Genomic DNA, 25,686 nt, shown 5'->3' on the forward strand with positions numbered 1-25,686 from the left:
ATCGAAGAATGATTATACTTGAAAGATTTTTGTCAACATTGCTTATAACCTAAACTGGTGAAAACTATTGTGTCGGTATGCTTTTTAGTCAGTACAGTGTAGGCTTTTTGGGGACCATTGTAATGTACTGCTGGGGCGGATTCCTCACACCTCTTTTGTTATTTCGTCTTTAGGTACTTAGCACCACAGTCCCTCCTGAACACAGGGCGAGTGTCGAGTCGGACAAGCATATAAGATGGGCTATTCAATGTAAACTCCCTGCAACGAGTCAAAATTTGAGTACGACAAGGCATTTTGGGTGGGCGGTCAAGATATTTCTGGCCATAATTCAAAGTGTCAACTAACCAAACACATACAAAAAGGTTGGCCGCTGGCCGCGTTAGACAGGTGGCCGCTCCATCCAGGTATAATTACATTGAAATTACGTCGGGACTACAATGGAGTGGCCGCTCTATCCAGATGGCCGCTACGACAGGTTTTACTGTTTTCATTTATCACCATCACAAGCTATGTAGAAGCTATACTACCCTGGACTCTCAATATGGTTATTTTATTTACTCCCATGCAGTAACTGGAAATAAAAATAAGCACATGCATGTTTTTGAAAATAAAGATAAATATTTATCCGTAATTGACAGATCAAAACTTAAAGCCTCATACAAATATCAAATACAAATATCCACTTCAGGACATAATAATTTTGATTGATGTCTCCTTGCATTTCTGATTAATCTTGCACATTTAAAACTACAACTTTCTTTGTGTGGCAGCTCTAAATCTAGAAAGTCTTCGTGGAGGTGCTGTGTTTGAGGATTCCTTTGGCTCACTTCGTTCAATCACTGTTCCTGAAAATGCCTGAAATGAGACAACATAACGTATCTACGTAACTTAAAACTCAACATGTTCTATGTGAATGAAGTTAAAGTACAAAGTACACATATTAGATACATGTTAGATATAATATTGTGGTAATATTCACTTGCTTTCAATTCTTGCAATAACTATGAGAGTTGTAATATACCTGACACTGTTTGACTACGTAAGCAGATCCATGTGAAAGAAGAATATGTAAGTGATAATGAGAATGCATCAATGTGTTCCACAACATTGCATCACCACATTCCAGTGTGTACTACCATTCTGCCACAACACTGTACAAGCACATTAATCCCCAGGTGTACTGCCATTGTGTCACAACATTGCGTCAGCACATTCCAGTGTGTACACAGGCGACCCATTAAGTATTACTGAGTTTTTCACACTGTTTTCCCTATCATTTTCTCTTCTTTCTTCATGCTCTGAATAATCAGAATAAATAAAAAAATAGTGACAACATCACTGTTCGCTCCCATATAGTTATCAAAACAAGTCAACAATTGTATGAAACATGGACATACATATACAGACAGACTGACATACACAGACTGGCACAGAGTGATGACATTGACCCCAAGTGTGCCTTGGCCCATGGAGAGTGATATAAGATATAACAAACAGCTGAATGTAATGATAAAATAATTAAGTATAGGCCTATACAGGCACTGAGAGTGAATATGTTACAGCAATTTGATTAGTTTCTTTTCCTTTTCTACTTCTGTGATAATCTTTAAGACAATCAATCTGCAAGGCAGTTTATGTATTGACAAATATATTATCTTTTACAAGCACACAGTAAACTGTTCGTGATTTTTCATTTACAAAATTTGACATAGACTGAAATATATAACATGCAACCAATGTTTACACTTTGCCCATACACCAGATACATGGAGAAATTTCAACATACAATCACCAACTCAGAAACCCTACAGGGAAAAGTAAACATTGTTTTCTTCCAGAACAGCTGGTGCATCCACATCTGGAACAACTTACAAACTTAACCAATTACACATGGATGATGACACAAGAGATAAAGTTAAACTGTGGTGAACTTGACTATTCCTTTCAAATCCTTACCTCACTCGACATCTTAAACTAAAATACACTGCATGGTTAATTGTGCACAAAAATACATCGGGTGGACCATTTGATAAGGGATGGTGTCTGGAAGATCGATGAGGTACATTATGTTTTTTTATCCGATCCATTGTACATTCTTTTTTCCCCACTCTCCCACCTTTTCTTTTTGTGAAATCTTCACTGGCTGAATTTTTTATTGGCATTTGTTTGGAATTTTTTCAAAATCTGCCAGGATTTTTTTACCGCATTTCAACACCAAATACAGTTTACCATATCAAATGCTTACTAAATCACAACATTATATACGCTTGCTTACTTCCAGTAGGTATAAAATTACCAAAAAAAATCTTAAAAATACAAAATGAAAGATATCCCACTAAAACTGAAAGTTTCGCAAAGTTGCCCCAAAAATTCAAAATTCCGGATTTCAACTTAATTTCAATATATCTTATTAACAAAAACCCTAAGAACCGGTTTACTAAATATCAAAGCAATCAGACTGGTAAATTTTGAGAAACAAATATTTTGACCAAAAATGAGAAAAATTGCCACCAAAAATACAAAATTGAAGATTTCATCCTAATTTTAAATATATCTAATTAACATAAACCCTAGGAACCTGTACACTAGATATCAAAGCTACCAGATCAGTAGTTTTAGGAGAAAAATTTTTTGACCAAAAAAGGCAAAAATTGCCCCAAAAATAAAAAAAATTGCCAGTTTCAACATACCTTCAATACATTATATTGAGATTAATCTTAGATACCTGTATACCAAATATCAAAGCTATCAAATCAGTAGTTTTTGGATTAAAAAATTTTTTATCAAAAATTTGGAAAATTGCCCCAAAATTACAAATATGACAATATCAATACAATTTGTACAAGCATGACTGAGGTCATTCTGAGGAACATGAATATCAAGTTTCATAGCAATCAGACAAGCGATTTCAGAGAACAAGATTTTTTGACTAAAAACGGAAAAAATACCCTAAAAATACAAACATGCAAATTTCATCCAAATTTTTGCACACATAATTTAGAATACCTAAAGAGATCTTCATACCAAGTTTCAACCAAATCTGACCAATGCTTACTGAGTTTTAGCCATTTGCAGGATTTTTCCTTTTTCCCCCTCATTTGCATATTTTGGGCACTGACATGTTCATTTGAACAAATTCACATCTCCACCCCTAGGTGCACCTGTACACCAAATACTAAGACAATAGGTGCTACGGTTTAGGAGTTTTTGATCCGGACGGACTAACAGACATACATACATACTTACATACATACACACAGACGCCATTTTGCCACCTTATACGAATACTTCCCATTTGCATATATACATATGCATATATGGGAGCGTAATAAAAAAATAAATAAAATAAAATAAATCTTTAAATGGTTTATATAACCTAACCCAGAGGTTGGTCAACATCGGAAAGATAGTGATGTTAATGAAAAAGGAGAGCTTCTTACCTTCCCGTTTTAGTAACCATTCCTATCTTTCGCGATGTTGACCAACCCGTAAAATCCCTGATAAGTCCAAGGATTAGCATAATTCGTTGTGTTGACTAATTAATTACAGCATGTGTGTATGAGACATATACGTCCTTGTAATGGAGTGTAAAATAAATAAAGAGTCACAGAGGCTAGGTTAGGTTACATAAACCATTTATTTTATTTATTCCGATCATTCAGAGCATGAAGAAAGAAGAGAAAATGATAGAGAAAACAGTGTGAAAAACTCAGTAATACTTAATGGGTCGCCTGTGGTGTGTACTGCCATTGTGCTACAACATTGCATCAGCACATTCCAATGTACACTGCCAATGTGCCACAACATATAGTACATAAACATTCCATAGTGTACTGCCATTGTGCCACAAAATTGCGTCAGCACATTCCAGTGTTTACTGCCATTGTGCTACAACATTCACTAGTGCGAGAAATTTGCAAGAAATTTGCGAGAATTTGACATTTTCATACTTTTTTGCGAGAAGTAAGCGAGAATACATACTTTCTCGCATTCAATTAGCGAGAATTTAATTTTTTGCAATCAGCTGGCAAGAATTGTGTTTTCTCGCTCAGCATCTGCAAGAAACTGAATTCTCGCAATCAATCAGCGAGAAGATTGTTTTCTTGCTCTGCATCAGCGAGAAATTGTATTTTTCTGTGTAGGCATTTCACAAAAATTTCACAATTTCTCACAGATGCAGAGTGAGAAAACATAGTTCTCACTGATTGATTGCAAGAATTCAATTTCTCGCAGATGCAGGCAAGAAAGCAAAGTTCTTGCAGCTTGAAAGTGAGAAAGTATGTATTCTCGCTTCTTCTCGCAATAAATTTAGAGAAAGTGTCCATTTCTCGCAAATTTCTGTAATAGTGATTGCATCAGCACATTACAGTGTGTACTACCATTGTGCCACAACGCTGCACCAGCACATTCCCATGTGTACTGCATTGTGCCACAACATTGCAACAGCACATTCCCAGGTGTACTGCCATTTTGCAACAACATTGCATTATCACATTCCAATGTACACAGCCAATGTGCCACAATGTATAGTACCAACACATTCCAAAGTGTACTGCCATTGTGCCACAACATATAGTACCAACACATTCCAATGTGTACTGCATTGTGCCACAACATTGCAACAGCACATTCCCAGGTGTACTGCCATTTTGCAACAACATTGCATTATCACATTCCAATGTACACAGCCAATGTGCCACAACATATAGTACCAACACATTCCAAAGTGTACTGCCATTGTGCCACAACATATAGTACCAACACATTCCAATGTGTACTGACATTGTGCCACAAGATACATCAGCACATTCCCATGTATACTGCCATTTCGCCACAACGTATAGTACCAACACATTCCAAAGTGTACTGCCATTGTGCCACAACATATAGAACCAACACATTCCAATGTGTACTGCCATTGTGCCACAACATTGCATCAGCATATTCAGATGTTTACTGCCTTTGTGCTACAACATATAGTACCAGCATAATCCAATGTGTACCGCTATTGTGCACCACCACTTAAAGTAAGGTAAAAATCATTGCACTGAAATATACTTGGCTCTGTATTCTGCACCCTAAATGCCTGTGCAAATTTTTTCAGATTTTATGGTTATTAATATATGATGTTGTGCCTAAATTTTGGACATCTATTATATGATCATCATATTTTCACAATAAAGTTTAAGCATTGCTGCTAGTCTGTTAAACATGTATTTATGATCATAATACTGGTATAGCATGATCAGTTACAGGAGATAACTGGGACAGCAGTATAGATATAAATATGCATGTTTTACATGGAAAATAAACATACTCTTTGCGAAGGTGGCATGTTAGATGGGTTGGCAGGCACATATTTCTTCCTCTGTATTCTTCCCATTGGTACTTTATCATGTTTGAGAATTGGTTTTGGTAATTGAGTTTCCTTTCCTTCTGACGACTCACAATTCTTCAGTATGAATTCCAAGTGTTCTTCTTTACACAGCTGAAGTGTCTCAAAATATTTGTAAATATCTGCTGGACTTTCTATCTGAGGAAAGTCTGAAATGGAGGATTCTTTGCTGTAGTTTGAACCCTGTAAATATCACAACAGAGTCGACAAGTTTTAAAGCATTCCATTGATATGTTGTCTAATGTTTCTCTAACGTTTGAATTACAATTATGTTATCAAATTTATGCAATAATGTACTGTACCCAGTCCCCTCCGGGACCACACTGGAGGGAAGAAGACTTTGCACAACAGAGTCCACAGCCTTAAGGGGTACATTGTAATTTTTTAGAGCTTTTCAATAATGCCAGAATTTGTATATTTAGAAAACATCTGGGACTACAATACCAGGTAATTTGATATATTGTCAGTAATAATCTGGGGATTATGTCACAAAATTCACTGGTATTGACAAAGCTATAATATACTATGTTACATTGTACAATCAGAGGTTATTACCCAATACCGCCTTTCCAGTATCATATCAACATGTGTGTCATTTGTGCTGCATCAGTCTCAAGTGTGATGCAGCACAAATGTGCCTCCCCCTCAAGACCATAATGGATGAAAGACCGATAAGCTGCCGCTATAGCTCCGCTGTGTTATGTAGAGAATAATATTTTGCCACACCTGTTAATGAAGGTGGAAATCAATAGTTCATTTCAGTGGCCAGACAAAAAATGGCAAAAATAGATGAAAATATACAAAATTGAAGATTTCATTCTTAATTTCAACATATCACATATGATCATTTCTCAGAAAATGTCAAGTAGTTTTTGAGAATCAAATTTTCTAACCAAAACTGGCAAACATTGCCCCCCCCCAAAAAAAATTGAAGATTTCATCATAATTTCTATATATCATATTAAAATAACCCCTTGGAACCTGTATACCAAATTTCAAAGCTATTAGACAAGTAGTTCTGGACAAATAAATTTTTGACAAAAAATGGCGAAAATTGCCTCAAAAATACAAAATTGCAGATTTCATCATAATTTCAATATATAACATTAAGTTTGTCTGTAGTAACGTGTATACAAAATTTCAAAGCTATCGGACGAGAAATTTTGGAGAAACATTTTTTTTGACCAAAATGGCAAAAAATTGCCCCAAAAATACAAAATTACAGATTTCATCACAGTTTCAATATATCACACTAGTTGATCTGTAGGAACCTGTATACCAAATTTCAAAGCTATCAGACCTAGTAATTTTGGGGTGAGACATTTTTTTGACAAAAATGGCAAAAATTGCCCCGAAAATACAAAATTGTAGATTTCATTATAATTTGAATATATCACGTTCTTCTCATACCTATAAACCTCTATTCTAAATATCAAAGCTGGCCAGACAAGCGGATTTGATGAAACAAATTTTTTGATTTAAGAAGACAAAAATTGCCTTAATCAAAGTAAAACTTAAGTTGCCATGCGGAAGTTGTTGAAAAATGCTCAACTGCAAATTAGCATTTGTTCAAATGAAGTCAGCATAATGAGCATCAAAAGTGAAAACTTGGTGACGTGAAAATCTCCATAAACATTGGTCAGATTGCCTTAGCAAGGCAGCTATAACATACCATATTGTACAAAAAGTGTGGCACTGAAGTTGCTATGAGTGAATCTAAAAGAAGTTATGGTGTACAGATTTTGCAAACAACCAGTCTTTCATTTTCAAGATGCAGGATAACATAAATACATTCATAATAAATGTCATCTGTATAGTCAGTAAACTTTGTTGCTTTATCCAACAAGGTCAGGTTATTAGTTACTAACTATTACAACTGTGAATGTAAATATGACAATTTTGTGTGAGAAAAGTGTTCTAACTTTGGTTTGAAAGGATTTATTTTCATTGTCATATTGGGAATTGTTTGTCTGTGTAAGTTAAGTAATGGCTTCTATACAAATCTCTGGTTTGATGCTTTGAAAGTCGATTAGAATAGCTTTAAAACAGATGTACATATCTGATGCTTCAAGCTTCTTGCTATATTTGTTTGTGTTTGGAAATTTCCCCATTTGTCTATGTCACTGCAATGCTTGTTTAACTTGGTGGCAGTTTGAGACATACCATTATCATGTAGGTGTGGCAGCTTCATTAAGAGCGGAAATTCAGGAATGCCCATTATTACATCTTACCTAAGTCTTTGATTGTGCACCCACAGACCGAAGAGAGACCGAATATAGTCTACATTAATTTTATGCATTACAATATTATAAGGGACACCTTTGGTTTGGTATGGCTGACTTTATCACTAGTTATGACGTACTAGGTTGCATGGTATTGTGTAAGTGTATGTGATCAACAGTTGCAAGTTGCCAACCATTCCATACTTCAATGGATGGTGCATCAAAATTTGTTCAAATGCACTTGACTATGAATATCACAAGCTAAGGTACATAGAAGCATATTAAATATCGTGTTTACACTCATTTTGGCTTGCCACATGTTACCAAATGTGAGCAAAGTGTCATTGACACTATTTTTTGTCAACTAGTCGTTCAGCATGCTTCAAAATTTTGAACACAAACTTTTGAAATATAACAAGAACCTATACAAGTAATTTCCAAAATAGTGGGTGATTTGACCCTTTGAGAGCTGTCTTGGATTGTGTACAAAATCAGAAATTCTTACTTCTGAAGAATCTTTCTCTACTGATGATGTCGTTGGTGGAATTTTAGTTGAACTAAATGTGATAGTTTTACAAGGATCTTCTTCACTATCTTCACTTTCTGTCGCTTGCAGTTTCCAGCTGACTCTTTTTGTCTTAGGTGGGACATTTTCAAATGGAAAATTGAATCCTTTTTGTTCGTTTTTGTCCTCTTCTCTCCTCTCAAAATCTGGTTCTTTTATTCTGACAAAAAGATGACAGAATCTGTATATTAGGTTGTACAGGTATAAAAACACAAAAGTAAAAGTATTTAGAGGAAGAATACACCTCCAAAAGTTCACTGGGAAGAAAAATAATTTACAGTAGTAGTCTACAGGACATACTTAACGTAAAAATTTTACATATTTTGTGAAAGCAATTTTCCATGATACAGCACTGCAATTATGGCCGACCAAACCAAAGCTCCTCCAAAAGCCTAACAACTTGTTTCTATACACTTTCTGATCTAATGATCACATGTATTCAATAGTAGGAAAACAAAAATACTGTAAAAGCATTTAATTTCACGCGTATTTGATTTCGCCGTTTCAATCTTCAAGACCAAGTTAATTACGCGGATACACGAACGCAAAATCAAATGACGTATTGTTGCATCCATTGTTATGGCTAGGCTTTTGATCAACCAGCCTGCCGCCCCGCACCACTCTGTTTGACACGAGAACGGTACAAATTCACACCTTTCTTTACCGGGTATAACGAGTGCCCAACCTCAAGCAGAGGTGTTACTTTTAAAATAAAAGCTGTTTTCACAGCCGCAAGATGAAAAGTTTTATCTCTGTAAACATTCAACACCGGCACCAAGGCAAGACGGAGCGATGTCACCCGTCTTACAGTTTCCCCGAAGGATGGGATATCTATCACACCGAAAGCCACTGGTCTACACAAGAGTCGATGCTCCGCTACATTGACTAAGTAATCGCCCCCAACATCGAAGAAACCCGCTCCGCGCTTCAACTTCTGACTGATCAACAAGCCATAGCCATCTTCGATGTCTACATAGCTCATCGCTATTTATAATTACGTGAATGAAAGTTGTTTGCTAAAAACGCGTAATTTAATTCTCGCTAATATTTAATGCGTTTACAGTAGCTGATGTCAAACAAATTCTCTTGCAAATTATCCATTTAATTAAAACATGTTAATTTCCAATACCTTGTTAGTTCACCTTGTTCATCTTCAATTACCTGCAATTCTTCAAGTCTAGCCCATATTTCTGAGTCCTCAATCTCGCAACTGTTTTCAAAATGTGTGACCTTCTGTTCTTCAATGATCTTTCCTTGTTTGTCTCCATTTTCCTTCTTTTCAGAATAAATCTGATGAAATCCTTTCCTTTCATCTATTAATGAAAGAAAGATCACCAATTATGGCATTGTGCTCTTAGTTAAATTTGTAAAAATACCACAAATATTAGGGAGAAATTCCATAAATTTTCACAGTTTATATTTTGAAAGCTTTGCAATTCAAACATTCCAATAGTGATAGCGGTAGAGCTATTGATTACATGTTTTTGTGAGGCTGGATTGTCTTAAAATTGGCTATGTTCATTTGCATATCAGCTACTCCATCAACTTAGTTCTGAATCACACAAACTTGTAGATTATGGGCATCCTTAGAAGATACTGACAGTCAAAGAGTGAGTAGCCTGATAGTACAATTTTGACTATTTTGACTCTCTTCAAGATTTCTTTTACTTTCTCGCCTATTATTCATCTGATCCATTTGATTTGAATAATTTTAGATTTACATAAAAAACAAATATTGAAATGCAACATCAGGGCAGAATTTTTCACCATTTTTACGATTTATTTTGCGTATTTGCATAATAATTATCTTATCAACTTGGTATGCACATGTTTAAATTGGCTTAACTCTTTAAGTGCCCCATAGTATATGTAGAAATGCCAGGGGTCTATGGAACACTCAACTAATATTCACCACGGCACAAACAGGGGCTCTTGGTATGCAGACACTGTCTTTTCATCCCAGACAACCTATATATATTCCAAGAGGGCAATAACTAAACTTTCAAAATTTCACCTAAAATATGTAAATTAGCTCAGAATATACAAATTAGCTCTATTTGCGTAAATTTGCAAAATAGGACAAAGTTGTAATTGAAAGGCTTTCAAACAAATAGGGAGCAGTTTTTTCATGTTTATTTATAACAACCATTTATTATTCACCCATGCATTGATGAACCTTTCACACTTTTCACCAAAAAATATGTAGATTAGATGGGAATATGCAAATTAGCATTCTTTTTGTATAAATTAGTTTCATAGGAAGCGTTTCAAACAGAAATGATGCACAATTGCCGTTTTTCTCTATCACAACCATTTGTTATCTGACGCATGTATTGAACTTTTGGACTCTTTCCAAACTATGTGATTAGTCAAGAATATGCAAATTAGCAATATTTGCATAATTTGCATCATAAATAGGGCGCTTCTAATAGGCCAAACCCGGAATTCGAATCGACCACGGTACAAACAAAGCCATGTGTGCAAACGCGCATAGACGTACGTGTATTTCCATACGCGTTAGTACACATGTGGGCTTGTTTGTACCGGCATCACGTGATTATTTGGGCGTACTGAGTCTGTAGAACGCATCGCGTCCTTTTTATTCCGGAGTAGAACCATTAGAACGCACCTTGGGGACAGGCATTTGGCCTCTAAAACTTTTACAATTCTCTTCTGATATACACATGTGGGGTTCATTTTAAAGCTCTTGGTGAAAGAAAACTTTTCACTGGCTTGGTTTTTTTCAAAATTCAAAAATTTTTATTTTTCTCCATAGAGTAAACACAGAGATGGCGGCCATTTTGAATTTCTGATATCTGTAAATCTTGGGTAATTTGTTTCTCTTGTACCAAAATTTGCACAGTGACCCCTATTTTTATTCTTGATTTTGAAAGGGAATGATTGAAAGATTCCTTGTGCCAGGAAAGTTAGAGCAAAAGTTTAAGTCTTTCACTTTCGAGGTGCATACTACCTTAATGGAGACATCATGGTTCAGTGGTTAACGTACTGGACTCACGATTGGAAGATGGTGAATTCGAGACCGGCTAGGGTAATGGACTCACATTTTGAGGATGGTGAGTTCATGACTGGCTAGCATACTGTGCTCATGATTGGAGGATGGTGAGTTCAAGACTTGAGCATCGCCATGATGGTGTGTCCTGGAGCTTTACTTCACTTCTCATTGCTTCTCCCCTATAAATATCCCTATGTATATCATGGGCCATTAGAAATATTGCAGTGCCAGTAATTTCTGTAGCTGTTCTATATCCACAAGCCTTCAACAAATTTGATGATCCAAGGTGGAGGTAATGATCATCCAATAAAGTAACCACACATTCCAAATTATTGAACATATGAAATTCAGACTTTTCAACATCCATACCGGGTCTATTCGATAAATAATATTTGTTTTGGTGGCGACATTTTGAAACCAACTCAGAGCGTTTGTTTACAACTGACTCACACTTATGACAAAATCTATTCTGAAAACTGAACAGTACATTTACTATTTCACGTCTGTTTTTATTTGACAATATATTCTGGTATATGCATAATACAATGTCATTGATAAATATAATAAATATTCATTACAAAATTTTTGTTGACTTGGTCATTTATATTATTTCAATAAATATCAGGAAAGTTGTAAAATTTGTAAATATCTAAATCATAATAAAGTAAAATAATAAGCAATGATCCAATGAAAAGTGATAACTGAACAATTTCTTTGATTTGTTCTCTTGAAATATATGATATATAAATCAATGCTACTTGACAATTGAAAATCAAAAAGATTCTGAATGAAAAGTGATAACTGAACAATTTCTTTGATTTGTTCTCTTGAAATATATGATATATAAAATCAATGCTACTTGACAATTGAAAATCAAAAGATTCTGAACTTTGTGTGCATTGCAGCTGTTATGAAAAATTGGCTTCAAGCAAAAATACAGTAATCATATATAGCAAGGCTAACCATGACTCTCCACAAGGAAAGATTTTTTTCTGCATTTCACATGTAATGATGCAGGGCTATCTCAAATCCTTGTTAGGAGGAAACAATGGCCATTCTTGTCATCACATCTTTCAAACACTGACAATTATATGGCCAGGTAAATCAAAGTATACAAGTGTACTCACTAAAGCAATTCATCCAACAAACAGAAGCAAGTTGTCCTCTCAATAGTTTCTAACAACACCAATGGCAAAAAGTTTACTTATTTCTTTCATATTAAAATAACCAATATACACTGCCTGACAATGCTGATTGCCTTATTTCATTTCTTTCTCTCCATACTTTTTGCCAAGTTTGAAAGAAGTAGGAAAAAAGCCTGTTAAAATATGATTTTAGCCAGGAAAAAATTGAGACAAAATGGCTTCCGGCGACATATATTAGATTGTATCATGAAAAATGCTGTGTGTATAGGCAAATCATGGCATGTAAATTGTACATATGTACTTGTGTTGGTTTGAAAGAGATTGGTCCAGGCATCCCTGAGTAATGGCATTGGACATGAAAAAATTGGTATAAATAATGGATGCCTGGTAGTCATATAGTGGATTGTATCGTGAATTACAATATCATACCAGTATATTGATGGTGCAAATACAGAGATCTGATTATTCGGATTAGATTTGAAAAACATCCATTGAATGGATGAAAAAATAAATAATAAATAGATATACTATAAATACTTTGATGAATAAGTGAAGTGACATATTTGCTGATGAAGCTGTATTGTTTTCTCCATTCTTAGAAATTGTACTTACAATTACAGTGAAATGGCTTTACACGGGGACCACTAGAAAAATGAGTCATAGGTCTAGGACAAGTTGGAAAAAAAATCTGGTCATGACTTATTCTGTAAATCAGTCTGTCTAAATGTTAACTGAAAAATATGAAACTGCTATTGCCCAATAGGAAGCCTCGCTATAAATAAAAAATGCATTTTCTAAATGGCTGTTTGTACATTTTTGAGTGTGTGATTGTCAAACAACAAATACAAATTGTCACCAGTTTCATCCTGAAGGAGTGGTAACTATGAACTGTAAATGTACAAACGCCCCTACAGATGGATTTTGCAACAATTTAACATGAATCAGACAATATATGTTTCACTGAAAGAACATGGCAAGAGCAGAAACATGACTGGTAACCACAGGCAAATTTAGGGCAATACAGAATATCAATGTAGATACTAGATGATGTCATCTCATGCACAATATTCTGATAAAAATGCTTGAAGGTATAGTGTGGAGGCACACATTGCCAGAACTAATACCATGAAAATTCAAGATGCAGCAATGTATGTGGAATATTGGAATGTAAAAAGTAAAATTCATATGTTCACTTTTCTAGAAGAGCAGATGCTTTTGAAAGAAAAGAAAAACAGGAACTGGGTCACAAAATGGAGATTGCTACAACAAACAAGTATAGCATAAATTTACATTATTTCACTGCAATGAGTGTATTACAGAAAATACTGGCATATCCATTAGATGACTGATAACTGCAAATCAGTCAGAAATAACCAACATAACTGTGATGAGAATTGGTGATCAATGAACGTGGTGTTTGTCAATGCTGATCACAAAGTGACATATGTGTAAGGTCAATAAACTCAATTGAAGTCATTCAAATTTTTTCTGCTCAACAAACATCAAACATAGGGATAATACTGATGTGTGTTAAATTTATTTCAGGATGAATAATTAGACAAGGAAATTTCTGAAAGATGGTAATTTCATTTTGTTTTGAATTATGGTTTTTCAGCTGTTGCATATAAATTTCAGACCAGGCTCACTAGATCAATTTCATGAAGATCCTTGGACCTAAATTGATTTTTCAAGATCTTTCAAAGATTGTATGAACCCTGTACATGTGATGACACATATTATGGCATGTCAATGATCTGTGATGGTCAATTATCCATGACAATTATGACGTGGAATGCAGTCTCTGTGCAGTCCATTATTACAATTAGTGCAAACAGTCCTTGATCGATGCCGGACGCCAGTAGGACGATTGGAGCATACGCAGCAATCTCGCTCTCTGTGACCTGGCAGTCTTCTCAGTTGACCCATATTGTTGTTGTTGTTGTTATTGTCATTGTTATGTTCTTCATCATCACCATTACGGGTAGCCATGTGCTCTACTACTAACGCTTCAATCACCTCCTTGTAGAACTCTTCACGGGTAAATATGTGCTGATCAGTTGTGTTTTGCTTGTAGATAATGTACGCATTCAGCATCATTCTGTGAAGAATGTTAAATACCATCTTCTTCCAGTATTTCATGGATTTGCGTTCATCATTGTAAGCAAAGAGCATCATGTCACTGATGTCTACACCACACATGTACTTGTTGTATGTTGTAACGATGACAGGTTTAGGAGGGTTGTTATGATCTGGGTCATTCTGAGCTGGCTCATGAGTTGACAACATCAGTACTGGTTTGGGTTTTGATAGCTTTTCACGGTAGGCAGCACATAAGACCTCACCCTGTCTGGCATACACTGTTTCACCAACCTGGGGACGGGCATTTCTTATCATGGCAGGAATGAATCTTCTATTATGGCGAAGCGTTCCAGTCAGGTAGGTTTCCATGTCAAGCAGGTCTCGTGCGAGTGGAACACTAGTATAGAAGTTGTCGACCACTACATGATGAGATTTCCTCAATAACCGAGCTTCTCTGAGTAAATCAATGACAACATCATAGCCTAATCCATTTTCTCCACCTCGGTCTCGCCTGGCACCACCATATGCACGGAGTTGTAAATTATACCCAGTTGACGCCTCACATACTACCCATAATTTCATGCCAAACCTGTGATGATGTTTGTTTGGCATAAATGGATAAGGTCACATCGATTTCTACTACCAACCATGCTTTCATCAATACTCAACATTTCCCTTGGTTTGTAGTGTTGTTTGAACTTTCTGTTACAGTGGTCAATCAAGTTCTGGAATTTATTTCGTGGATCGTGTCCAACTTCACCTCTGTCAGGATTGCACGATTGTCAACAATGTGGAAAAACTTCAGCAAAAGTTGGAATCTGTTTCTTGAAAAAATCTTCCGGAACCAAGGTGTTGATTGAGAGCGGTACTTTACCTCCCAGTAGTCGGCAATTCGATTTTTCTGAATCAGACCCATGTCCAAAATTATTGCAACAAACGCTTTGATTTCACTGACCGTCGTCGTACCACCAGCACGTATCCATCGCCAGACTCTGGATGCGTGGCCCAAGGCTCTGTGATTGCGCTCGATAAAACTGGCGGCATAACGATTGGTTTCGATTACAAATGATCTGACAAGTTCAATTGTAAAGAATAGCTCAAAGTAGGCAAGAGGGCTGGCATCTCTCGATGGTGGACGGACGGGGCCCGTAGCTTCTTGAAAAATTACATGGTCACGAGCTGGCTCAGGCGGAAACACACGAAACCATGGATTGGGAGGCCTTTGATCAAATTCCTCACCTTCTGAATCAGTATCGCTGGGTGCCTGTAAATCTAAGGCGTCACTGACATCGCTTTCCGAAGACATTTCTTATCGATGAAAAAAGAAAAACTGCACCGGCGAAGCAGACTACAAAATGTCAGCAAACCGTCCGCCATGTTCTCTGAGTGACGTCGTATCAACCCGTGACCCCTATGACCTCTCAGGTAAATTACATATCTGCGCACGTTCCAAGCCCCAAAAAATCACAAAAACGTAAATTTAGATGAACTTTGCGTTTATGAAGGGAATTTCGCCGTTTTAGACGAGGAAATCCGACATTTCACAAAACTGTACTTCATTACAAGGACGTTGCAAAGGTCAGCCGATCGATCGGCCCGTGGCAATTTGCATAACAACAGGTGGGCCGATCGATCGGCCCGGGGGCACTCAAAGTGTTAAAATAGAAATATTGGTGGACAAACCAAATTTCAAGGCCCTACGGCCAGTAAATTTTGATTTTCACATTTTTATTGTTCATTTGCATATTAGTCATTCTACCAACTTCTAATGTTGTTAGAAATAATATTGTGCAAACGTTTAAGTCATTTTCTCATTTTGGGATTTTTGAATTAATATGCAATTCAATACCAATGCAAAATTCAATAAAAACCATGCTTTGAGTACAAGGAATATATGGGTTTGTGGGAGATTATGTCAGTAATGAATCCATGTACAGGGTAACCGTTTCAAGAATTCATTGTCAAATGGTACATGTAAGACATTTGGAGCACAAGGACACAATCTCACTCATCAAGACCCTCTTGGAAAGTATGTTAAATATACAGGACAGCTATCACACTTATAAATTGCCATACCTTTCTGTTTCACAATTTGACTTGCATCATACTCTTCTCTAATTTCAACAATGTCTTCAGATTCCATCTCTGTTCTAATGCTGTCCATGAAACCTGCTCTGGACTCTAATAACTTTTTCTGTTCATGCAATCTCAGTAGGTTTTCATTAACATCTGAAATTTAAGCCAACAATATCTGAAATAATTATAGAAGTAACCAGTGAAGTACAGGCTTAGAGGACGAAGTGATTTCCAGAAAAGATGGCCAATATTACCAGCACATCAATAGATATTCAAATTTGTGGAATATTTTGTCAAGAAACACAACATCTTTGGGACAAATCCAGATGCAATATGTAACATAAAAGAATAAATACGACTCCACAGAAGGAAAAGTGCAGGAAAATCATGGATGGAAAAACTCCAATTGACAGAGATTGACAAAGGCCTAAGACAAACACTATTTGATAAGAAGATGAAATCTTGAGAGATACTTATGTTAACACTGTTGGCAAATTAAAAGTAGGACGGCCTGGCAGGTTAGGCAATAACATACTATCAATGAAATTGTCACTTCAACACTTAAACTGGTTGTAAAATTTAGAACAAGAAACAATAGTCTACGTCTCTCATAATCATTGATTGCACTTCACAATGCTCTGAAGACATATTTGTTCAGACACTAGTCCTCTGACGTTCAGTTTATACCGAACTTGTGTACAGCTTGTGGAGATTATTAAGTGCTCTATAAATCTCCTTTTTTATTATTACTATTAGTAATATTAATTGGTACTTACTCTTTCTCCGTCTTTCAATTATTTCACATGCTTGCTTTGCAGACTGAATGACAAACCAATCATCACCAAGTAACACCATAATTTCATTTGTATGAATCAATTTACCAGGCATAAATGCAAGGGAACCCATTGGAACCTATCAAAACATAAATATGACAAATATGGAAAATTTTAACTGTACATTTTACATATGCCTGAGTGTATATATACATGTATGTGTATGTTTATGTACACGTCCGTCTTGTTCTGTCTGCTTCTCTAGAATAATGCATTCTACCAAGAGGGATGATTAGCATCAGAAGTACCGTACTAAAGGATACTGATATCTGAGATACAGAGAACAGCATGACATTGATACAAGGGCATAGAAACTTTAATAATAAGGTGTACCGGTACATCGGTTGTTCACTAGGATGACTAATTTTTGGAATATATCAGTAGTCAGTCAGATTAGCCTAGATCTCCAGCAGTTTGACAGGCTGCTATTACATATGTATTTCTTGCCAAGTTCACATTTCACCATTAGCAAGTTGGTTAAAATTAGTGAAGGAAAAACATGGAGCATTTTAACAAAAAATTGAATATCTGAAAGCCCTTGAAAACCGAGATACTGTAATATGATTTTTTACAGACTAAAGCTGCTATAATAGCATTGTTAGCCAAATGGGTGAAAATACATAGGGATTTGGCTCATAGCACTTTATTCTGACTTTTCAGATCGGGAGGTGATACTGTCTGACAGAAAAAGGGTTATTTCAAGCCATTGCTGAATCTATGATGATATCAAAGATTTGCAGTTATAATTTTTGGATGTCTTGAAAATTAAAGGATATCTTGTGAGAACTTTTCAAAATTGTCTATAAATCTTTCCTCCATCACCACCTTAGACAACATTTTGGGATAATTGGATAAGGATATAAGGATAAGGATATTTATTTCCCAATCAAACAGAAAGAAAATAGAACACAGACACATTAAGGATTAATAAATTGGGTAGGGACTACCGTAGAAAATAGCATCATACTAATTGAGCCTAGCCCCCTACCATTCATAACCGCTGACTTTATCAATTTGCCATAGGGCGTCATGTTGAACATTGTGACCTATCCTCTATATTCAAAATAAATTCTATGTCAATGTAAGTACATAAATTATAAAATTTTTATGGTAGAAAATGTACATGAGAGAGAAGAAACCTGTCAGATAAACAAGAGATGATGTTTCAGGTCTCTTTTAACTTTTGACTTAGATCTGAAAGATCTTATACTTTTCTGGGGTTTGGTTCAAGAGTGTAACACCAGAGTATTTCATGGAACGCTGTCCAATATTAGTGGTATATTTAGGGATGAGAAGTTTTCCCTTATCTTTCGATCGAGTAGGATACAGATGTTGAATGCTTGAAAGGTAACAAGGAATTTCTGAAGGAAAATTTCCACAATATATTATTGTAAACAAATAGTACAGTTTGATAAGAATATTGCTTAAATATCAAGAATTGCCCACTTATGAAACGGTGGTGGTGTGTGCTCAAATCCGTTGGAGTTTGTAAGAGTACCGGTACATACTATTCGTTTTTGGGTAAGATGTATAGGCTTAAGGTAAGTGGTGTATTAAGTATTCCCCCAAACTTCTAACGAGTAAGAGATGTGTGGTCAAATGAAACAATTATAAAGTAGTAACAATATTGGTTGAGGGACAATGTGCTTAATTTTATATAATATACCTGCCTTCGAACTTATTGTTTTGTTAACTTTATTTGTATGTTCTTTCCAGGTAAGTTTGGGTCAACCCCATATATTGAGTGCTTTGAACTTCATAAATCTGTTCCCCTTTAATACTAATTATGCCTTAGCATTTGTTTGTAAAGGTCTACTAAACAAGGAATGAAATTATTTTAAAAAGTGTATATGTTGAATACAGCTCTCAATTCTGTGTGCTCTACTATTTTGAATAGGAAGTGAAAGGATTTCTGCAAACAGCACTTACCATGATATCATATGAAACTTCATGTGGTAAAGTCTGCAATCTTTCCAGTACTGCATTGTAGTCTGATTTGCATTTATTCCTAGAAAGCAAAGAACATCAATAAATAGAATTGTTTTACATGTACATATAAAAATGTGAACACAATCTTTGCAAAGAAATATGACCTGCAGATGTTGGTCAGAAGAAACGGACACATTGTTGCAAAGAAATTGGTCTACAGATGTTAGTCATAATGTGCTAGCCTTGTGTGAACTTGGAATGAAATTGGTCCAGGCATGTGTGAGTTATCGCTTTAGATATGAAAACATTGTAACAAATTGCCCCTTTGCGGCCATATTGGATCACATTGAAAAACAAATTGATGTGCATTAATAGTGTATGTATTAATAGTGTATGACCCATTTTCTGTGTCTGCAGCTAGCAGGTCACAAGTTAGTGAACATGTTCACGTTGCATGTCAATAAAATGCAATGTTGATGAACGTTGTGCGTATGTCATCGTGGGACACTGTGTGCATCTGTTGTCCACACAATCCAAACTTATAAACATAGGGCCAAAGTCCCTGAAGCTACTATAAGACATGGATACAAAATTAAGTATTTCCTGACAGTATGAAATTATCTCACTAAGGTCATCCTAGGGACACGTAAACCAAATATTAAAGCTGTCTGACCAGCGGTTTTGAAAAAACAAGCAACTCAACAGTTGACAGAGCTCTGCTGTGTTATGTAGAGAATAACCTTTTGTGACACATGTATTGATGAAGAAGGTGGATATCTTTGATAGCTCATTTCAGGATGGCCTGACCAAAAATGGAAAAAAATTCCGTAAAAATACAGATTTGCATATTTCATCAGACTATATTAGTCTATAATAGCAAATAAACGAGTTATTTACATTCTAATTAAAGTAAACAAGACTTGCTTAAATCAAGATTTACGTCATAATAAAACAGCATATCTGTCAGGTTATGAAGAATCTTGATCTGGTTATAATCTTTAAAATATCAGTATTTTCATCCTATTAACCAAGCACATTTTAACTTTCAAATTAACATTGTAAGTAAGTTCTGTTGAATAAGTTGAGACTGTATGTACTCAGTGAAAGCACACTGAAGAGACAAATGTTTGTAACTTAAGAAGTTCAAGGTCATCAAAATCATTATAAGGAATCATGTTACACTTTCATTGCACTGTTTACACAGATTGCATAATTGCTATAAATAGCACGAGGAATCTTACAGCCCAGCTTTACCATAAAAACCCTATCACTTTGACCACTCTTTAATTGACCACTCTATTTTTTTCCTCAAAAAGTAATCTTATTTTATCCTTACCAAGTCAACCATAAATGACAATTAGAACTTTCTCTATCTCTATTTATTTGACCACCCTATCATGACAAACTATTATGAGCAATTTCTTTTAGATAACATAAATGGTGGTTCAGAATATATCAAAGTTGGGATTCAGGAAAGTTGCCTTTACATGTTTTAATCCTCCAAGATGGTAAGCATTTCACTATGAACTGTCAAAAAAAGTTGAACTTTCTGATAATTCCACACTAAAATTATTTTGGCTTTGATGATTTCCTAATTAATTCAATTATTTAAAATCATATTAATTATTTTTTTTCTGGGTGAATTGATAGAGTTTATACAGTACAAGAATTACATACAATGTAAGTCAAATTTTGACCAAAAATGACAAAAAAATTCTTTAAAAATACACATTTGCATATTTCATCACAATTTGAACAAATCTAAGTTGGGTTATCCTTAGGGACCTGTATACCAAATAACAAAGCTGTCTGCCCAGCGGTTATGAAGAAGAAGAAGATTTTTTACCAAAAACAACTTTTTTGGCATTAATTTGCCTATTTTCAACAATATCAAAAAATAAAAAAAATTAGTTTCTCAAAATCATATTTTTAATCTACACAACAAATATCAAATCAGTAAGTACTGCGGTTCTCAAGATATTTGAGTGGACGGACGCCTCACAAACGGACATACATACATACATACATACAGACTGACGACGGACGCCGGACGGATACCCATCCCAATAGTTTCTATAGACTATAGTCTATAGTAGCTAACAAGTCATCGTTGATGACACAGTCCCTGCGTGTCCATTTTGTTATAATCTTTGGTGTCTAGGCAGGGCTCAAAGTTGCGACCATTTCAGTCGCATATGCGACCAAATTTTAGGAGTTGCGACTAACTTGTGTCGGTTAGTCGCATTTAGCGACTGAAATCTTACGTGGGGCTACCTGCATTTACAACGCAGCAGTACGCAGACACTCATCAAGGGTCATGACCGTATAGGCAATAAACATTTGACGGCGCCCAGCCACACAAAGGCGAGCGCGCGTCCATCGCCGACTTTGTTTTGATATGGATTGGAAACAGTGTCTCGTTAGCTGTCAAACATGCAATGAATTTAATCAAAAAATAATTAAGAACCAATCAGAAGGCAAGCTCATGTCATTTGCTGTCATTAATTTGGCCAATAGTGATCACAAGTTTACGTACACTGAGCAAGTCCACCTCCAAAAACAAAATTCTCACGTACAGTAAATTCCCATCAGTGTTCAAGCAGTCAGTGCAGTGCGTATACGTAAGTCCACGATGTCGGGCCCGCTTGATCGATATTTTGCCAAGCAAGGAAAACGTAAAATTGATCAGACTGAGACTGGATCTGCCGATGAAGGACACGAAACAAATTCTAGTAAACGAAATCCCACTCATTGCTAGTAATGCCGATTTCAGCCACACAATGTGAGCGAGGATTTTCAGCACAGGGAAGGATCAAACGCGACGTACGGAGTTGCCTAAACGTATCAACGACGGAAGATCTCATCCGGATAGGACTTGAAGGCCCTGCCGTTGATCAATATGATCCCACCTCCGCCGTTCTTCGATGGCTGAACTTATCTACGCGTGCAAGACGCCCAACCTTCAGACATTGGCCGACTGCTATAGATGTTATTGAAACTAATAATGATGAAAACAGTGATTTGTCTGAAAATTGATCAGGAAAGAATAAACAGGACAGTCGGACGTGCTCGCCATTGTCTGGCTGGGCGACGTCAAATGTTTAATGATAAGGTCATGACCCTTGTGAGACATTACGCGTTGTTGAATTCTGTGTGTGAATTTCAAATGTAAACAATAGTTGAACTGGGAAATAAAAAGTAAGATGTTATTAATATGTCATCACCATTTCAAAAATGCTCCTAATTTTTTGGTTTGCTCCTAAAAATTTTGACTTAGGGGCAAAATGCCCCTAACTGAAAATATAAACTTTGAGCCCTGCTAGGTAGCTGTGGTCTAAGTAGCTGTGGAATGACATTGATGCAATGGGTGCATCAGGCCTGTGACTTGCATAATAAAGTAATCTGAGGAACGTTCAATAAAATTGACCCATCTCTGCTGGTAATGACCATTGAAGGAACTTTTGATTACATCACACATAACGATGCCCTCACTGCCTCTAGTGTCATGATGGCACATACTATACACATGGTTTGGTGGAATTTTAGAAATGGTATGGGATCAGGTATGTTGTTGTAATCAGCCATTTCTGATCATATAATGAAACAAATTAATGTGCACAAGAATGCAGCCATATCACGTTTAAACAAAATCAGTCCATCGGAGGACAGTGACCTATGTTTATGTTTCTCAGACATAAAAAAATCACACCAAAATTGAAATCAAATGGCTGTCTATTGACCATATGGATCATAGCACAAAATTAGTAGACATGCATATGTATGCCATAGTACTTTATCTTTGTACCAAGTCTCAACAACATTGGTTAAGGAATATTTGCATATGATTAAGCCTCAAAGACATGATAAAATCCAAAAATGACCATCTGGCAGCAATATTGGAAAAAAATGACAATCTTGCAGCCATATTGGAACATGTCACGAAGTAAATTGACATGTATATGTAGGCCATAGTGTTATGCCTTTGTGCCAAGTTTGAACGGAATCGGTTCAAGGATATTTGAGTTCTGGTTCAAAGACACAAAAAATCACAAACAAAATGGCCGCCTCGCGCCCATATTGGATCGTATCGCAATATAATTCGACATGCATATGTAGGCCATAGTGTTATGCCTTCATGCCAAGTTTGAACAGAATCAGTTCAAGGATATTTGAGTTATGGTTCAAAGACATGAAAAATCGCAAAAATATGGCACCCTTGCGACCATATTGGATCATATGGCAAAATAAATCGATGTGCATCTGTAGGTTATAGTGCTATGCCTTTGTGCCAAGTTTGAAGGGAATCGGTTCAAGGATGTTAGAGTTATGGTTCAAAGACACGAAAAATCACAAACAAAATGGCCACCTCACGCCCAAATTGGATTGTATCGCAATATAATTCTACATGCATATGTAGGCCATAGTGTTATGCCTTTGTGCCAAGTTTGAACAGAATCGGTTCAAGGATCTTTGAGTTATGGTTCAAAGACATGAAAAATCGCAAAAATATGGCCACCTTGCGGCCATATTGAATCGTATCGCAAAATAATCAATGTGCATCTGTAGGTCATAGTGCTATGCCTTTGTGCCAAGTTTGAACAGAATCGGTTCAAGGATGTTTGAGTTAGTGTTCAAAGACATGAAAAATCGCAAAAATATGGCAACCTTGCGGCCATATTGGATCGTATCGCAAAATAAATCGATGTGCATCTGTAGGTCATAGTGCTATGCCTTTGTGCCAAGTTTGAAGGGAATCGGTTCAAGGATGTTAGAGTTATGGTTCAAAGACACGAAAAATCACAAACAAAATGGCCACCTCACGCCCAAATTGGATTGTATCGCAATATAATTTGACTGCATATGTAGGCCATAGTGTTATGCCTTTGTGCCATGTTGTATGCCTTTGTGCCAAGTTTGAACAGAATCGGTTCAAGGATCTTTGAGTTATGGTTCAAAGACATGAAAAATCGCAAAAATATGGCCACCTTGCGGCCATATTGAATCGTATCGCAAAATAATCAATGTGCATCTGTAGGTCATAGTGCTATGCCTTTGTGCCAAGTTTGAACGGAATCGGTTCAAGGATGTTTGAGTTATGGTTCAAAGACACGAAAAATCGCAAACAAAATGGCCGCCTCACACTCATATTGGATCGTATCGCAATATAATTCTACATGCATATGTAGGCCATAGTGTTATGCCTTTGTGCCAAGTTTGAACAGAATCGGTTAAAGGATGTTTGATTTATGGTTCAAAGACATGAAAAATCGCAAAAATATGGCACCCTTTCGGCCATATTGAATCGCATCGCAAAATAAATCGATGTGCATCTGTAGGTCATAGTGCTATGCCTTTGTGCCAAATTTGAACAAAATTAGTTCAGCAGTGTCTGAGAAACGGCTGCGGACCGACGGACGGACGGATGGATGGACGCGTGGGACCCAATCTATAAGTCCCCGCCGGACTTCGTCTGCAGGGACTAAAAATGCTCTGTCTTGGGCGCTGGATTTCCGACGTTTGAACTCTCATACATCCGTTTTCTGCATTTGGGGCTTAAAGTGACGAAAATACCAAACTAAGACAACAAAGAACAAAGACACACATGTTGATATAATATAAAAGCAATAACTCTGGCCACAGTCGGGTGTACACTCAATTTTGGTACAATTCGCTCCTTAATATACATGCAGCACTCGCCTCTCGGCTTGTGCTATATGTCGCGCATTGTACCAAAACCTCGTGTATACCCTCCTGCGGCGGGGGTTATTGCTTAAATTTACAACATGAGAACAAATAATGCTTACCACTGTTTTATTTCTTGATCACATTCCATAAGTGCTTCTTTATACACTCCTCCAAGTCTGTCATACTGCAGCCAGTCAATATCTTCCATCCTATCAGAAGAAGAATTAACAATCATCAACTACATACACCTCTTGTGAAATACTGCTGCCTACAAGTACAACACCAGCTTATAAATCTATTTGTTAATTTACGCAGTGTTTGACCTAGAGTGTGTCATTGCGCAAAAAAAATCAGCTGTGGCCCCATTTTCACAGACCCTGGTGCTATTTTAGGTGCAACATTTTTGGGCTGGCGCCTGGTAATTTGTTTCCGTCAGGCCGCTATATTTTGAGGATTTACTGTAACATGGTATATATTCAATCACGACATTTTGTGACATCTACCTAAGCTAGGATGACGTCATTGACGGGACGTGTGCAGAAGGCCATGCCTAGTGCATGCCAGTACATGTAGCTATATGATGGTCACTATGCTGTGATTATATCTGTATATTGATTGATTTTCTGATAAAGCCGCCGGTTGTCTCCTCATCCACGCCCAAAGATGGTGGAAATCATCAACAACTGGTGTATATGATGAATCAAGAAATATTGTTGTGAACTGCTTAAACCTAGCCTTAAGGAC

General features: G+C 36.4%; 1 protein-coding gene across 2 annotated transcripts in view; it reads right to left on the minus strand.

Moving 5' to 3' along the window:
- Positions 1-598: 598 nt before the first annotated feature.
- Positions 599-25,686, minus strand: part of LOC139148632 (unconventional prefoldin RPB5 interactor-like) — a 72,594-nt gene continuing 47,506 nt past the window's right edge. Inside the window, exons 2-9 of one of the 2 annotated variants that reach the window (XM_070720120.1) lie at positions 25,062-25,151; positions 19,258-19,336; positions 17,272-17,407; positions 16,496-16,648; positions 9,312-9,495; positions 8,123-8,342; positions 5,318-5,578; positions 599-855 (exon numbers count right to left, since the gene is read on the minus strand). In XM_070720120.1, the coding sequence (XP_070576221.1) occupies positions 748-855; positions 5,318-5,578; positions 8,123-8,342; positions 9,312-9,495; positions 16,496-16,648; positions 17,272-17,407; positions 19,258-19,336; positions 25,062-25,151 (1,231 nt within the window). In that variant the 3' untranslated portion in view covers positions 599-747. The remainder of the gene's footprint in view (positions 856-5,317; positions 5,579-8,122; positions 8,343-9,311; positions 9,496-16,495; positions 16,649-17,271; positions 17,408-19,257; positions 19,337-25,061; positions 25,152-25,686) is intronic. The other variant, XM_070720121.1, reaches the window with a different exon arrangement.

This window comes from Ptychodera flava, chromosome 13 (assembly GCF_041260155.1).
Source record: "Ptychodera flava strain L36383 chromosome 13, AS_Pfla_20210202, whole genome shotgun sequence".
NCBI classification, from domain to species: domain Eukaryota; kingdom Metazoa; phylum Hemichordata; class Enteropneusta; family Ptychoderidae; genus Ptychodera; species Ptychodera flava.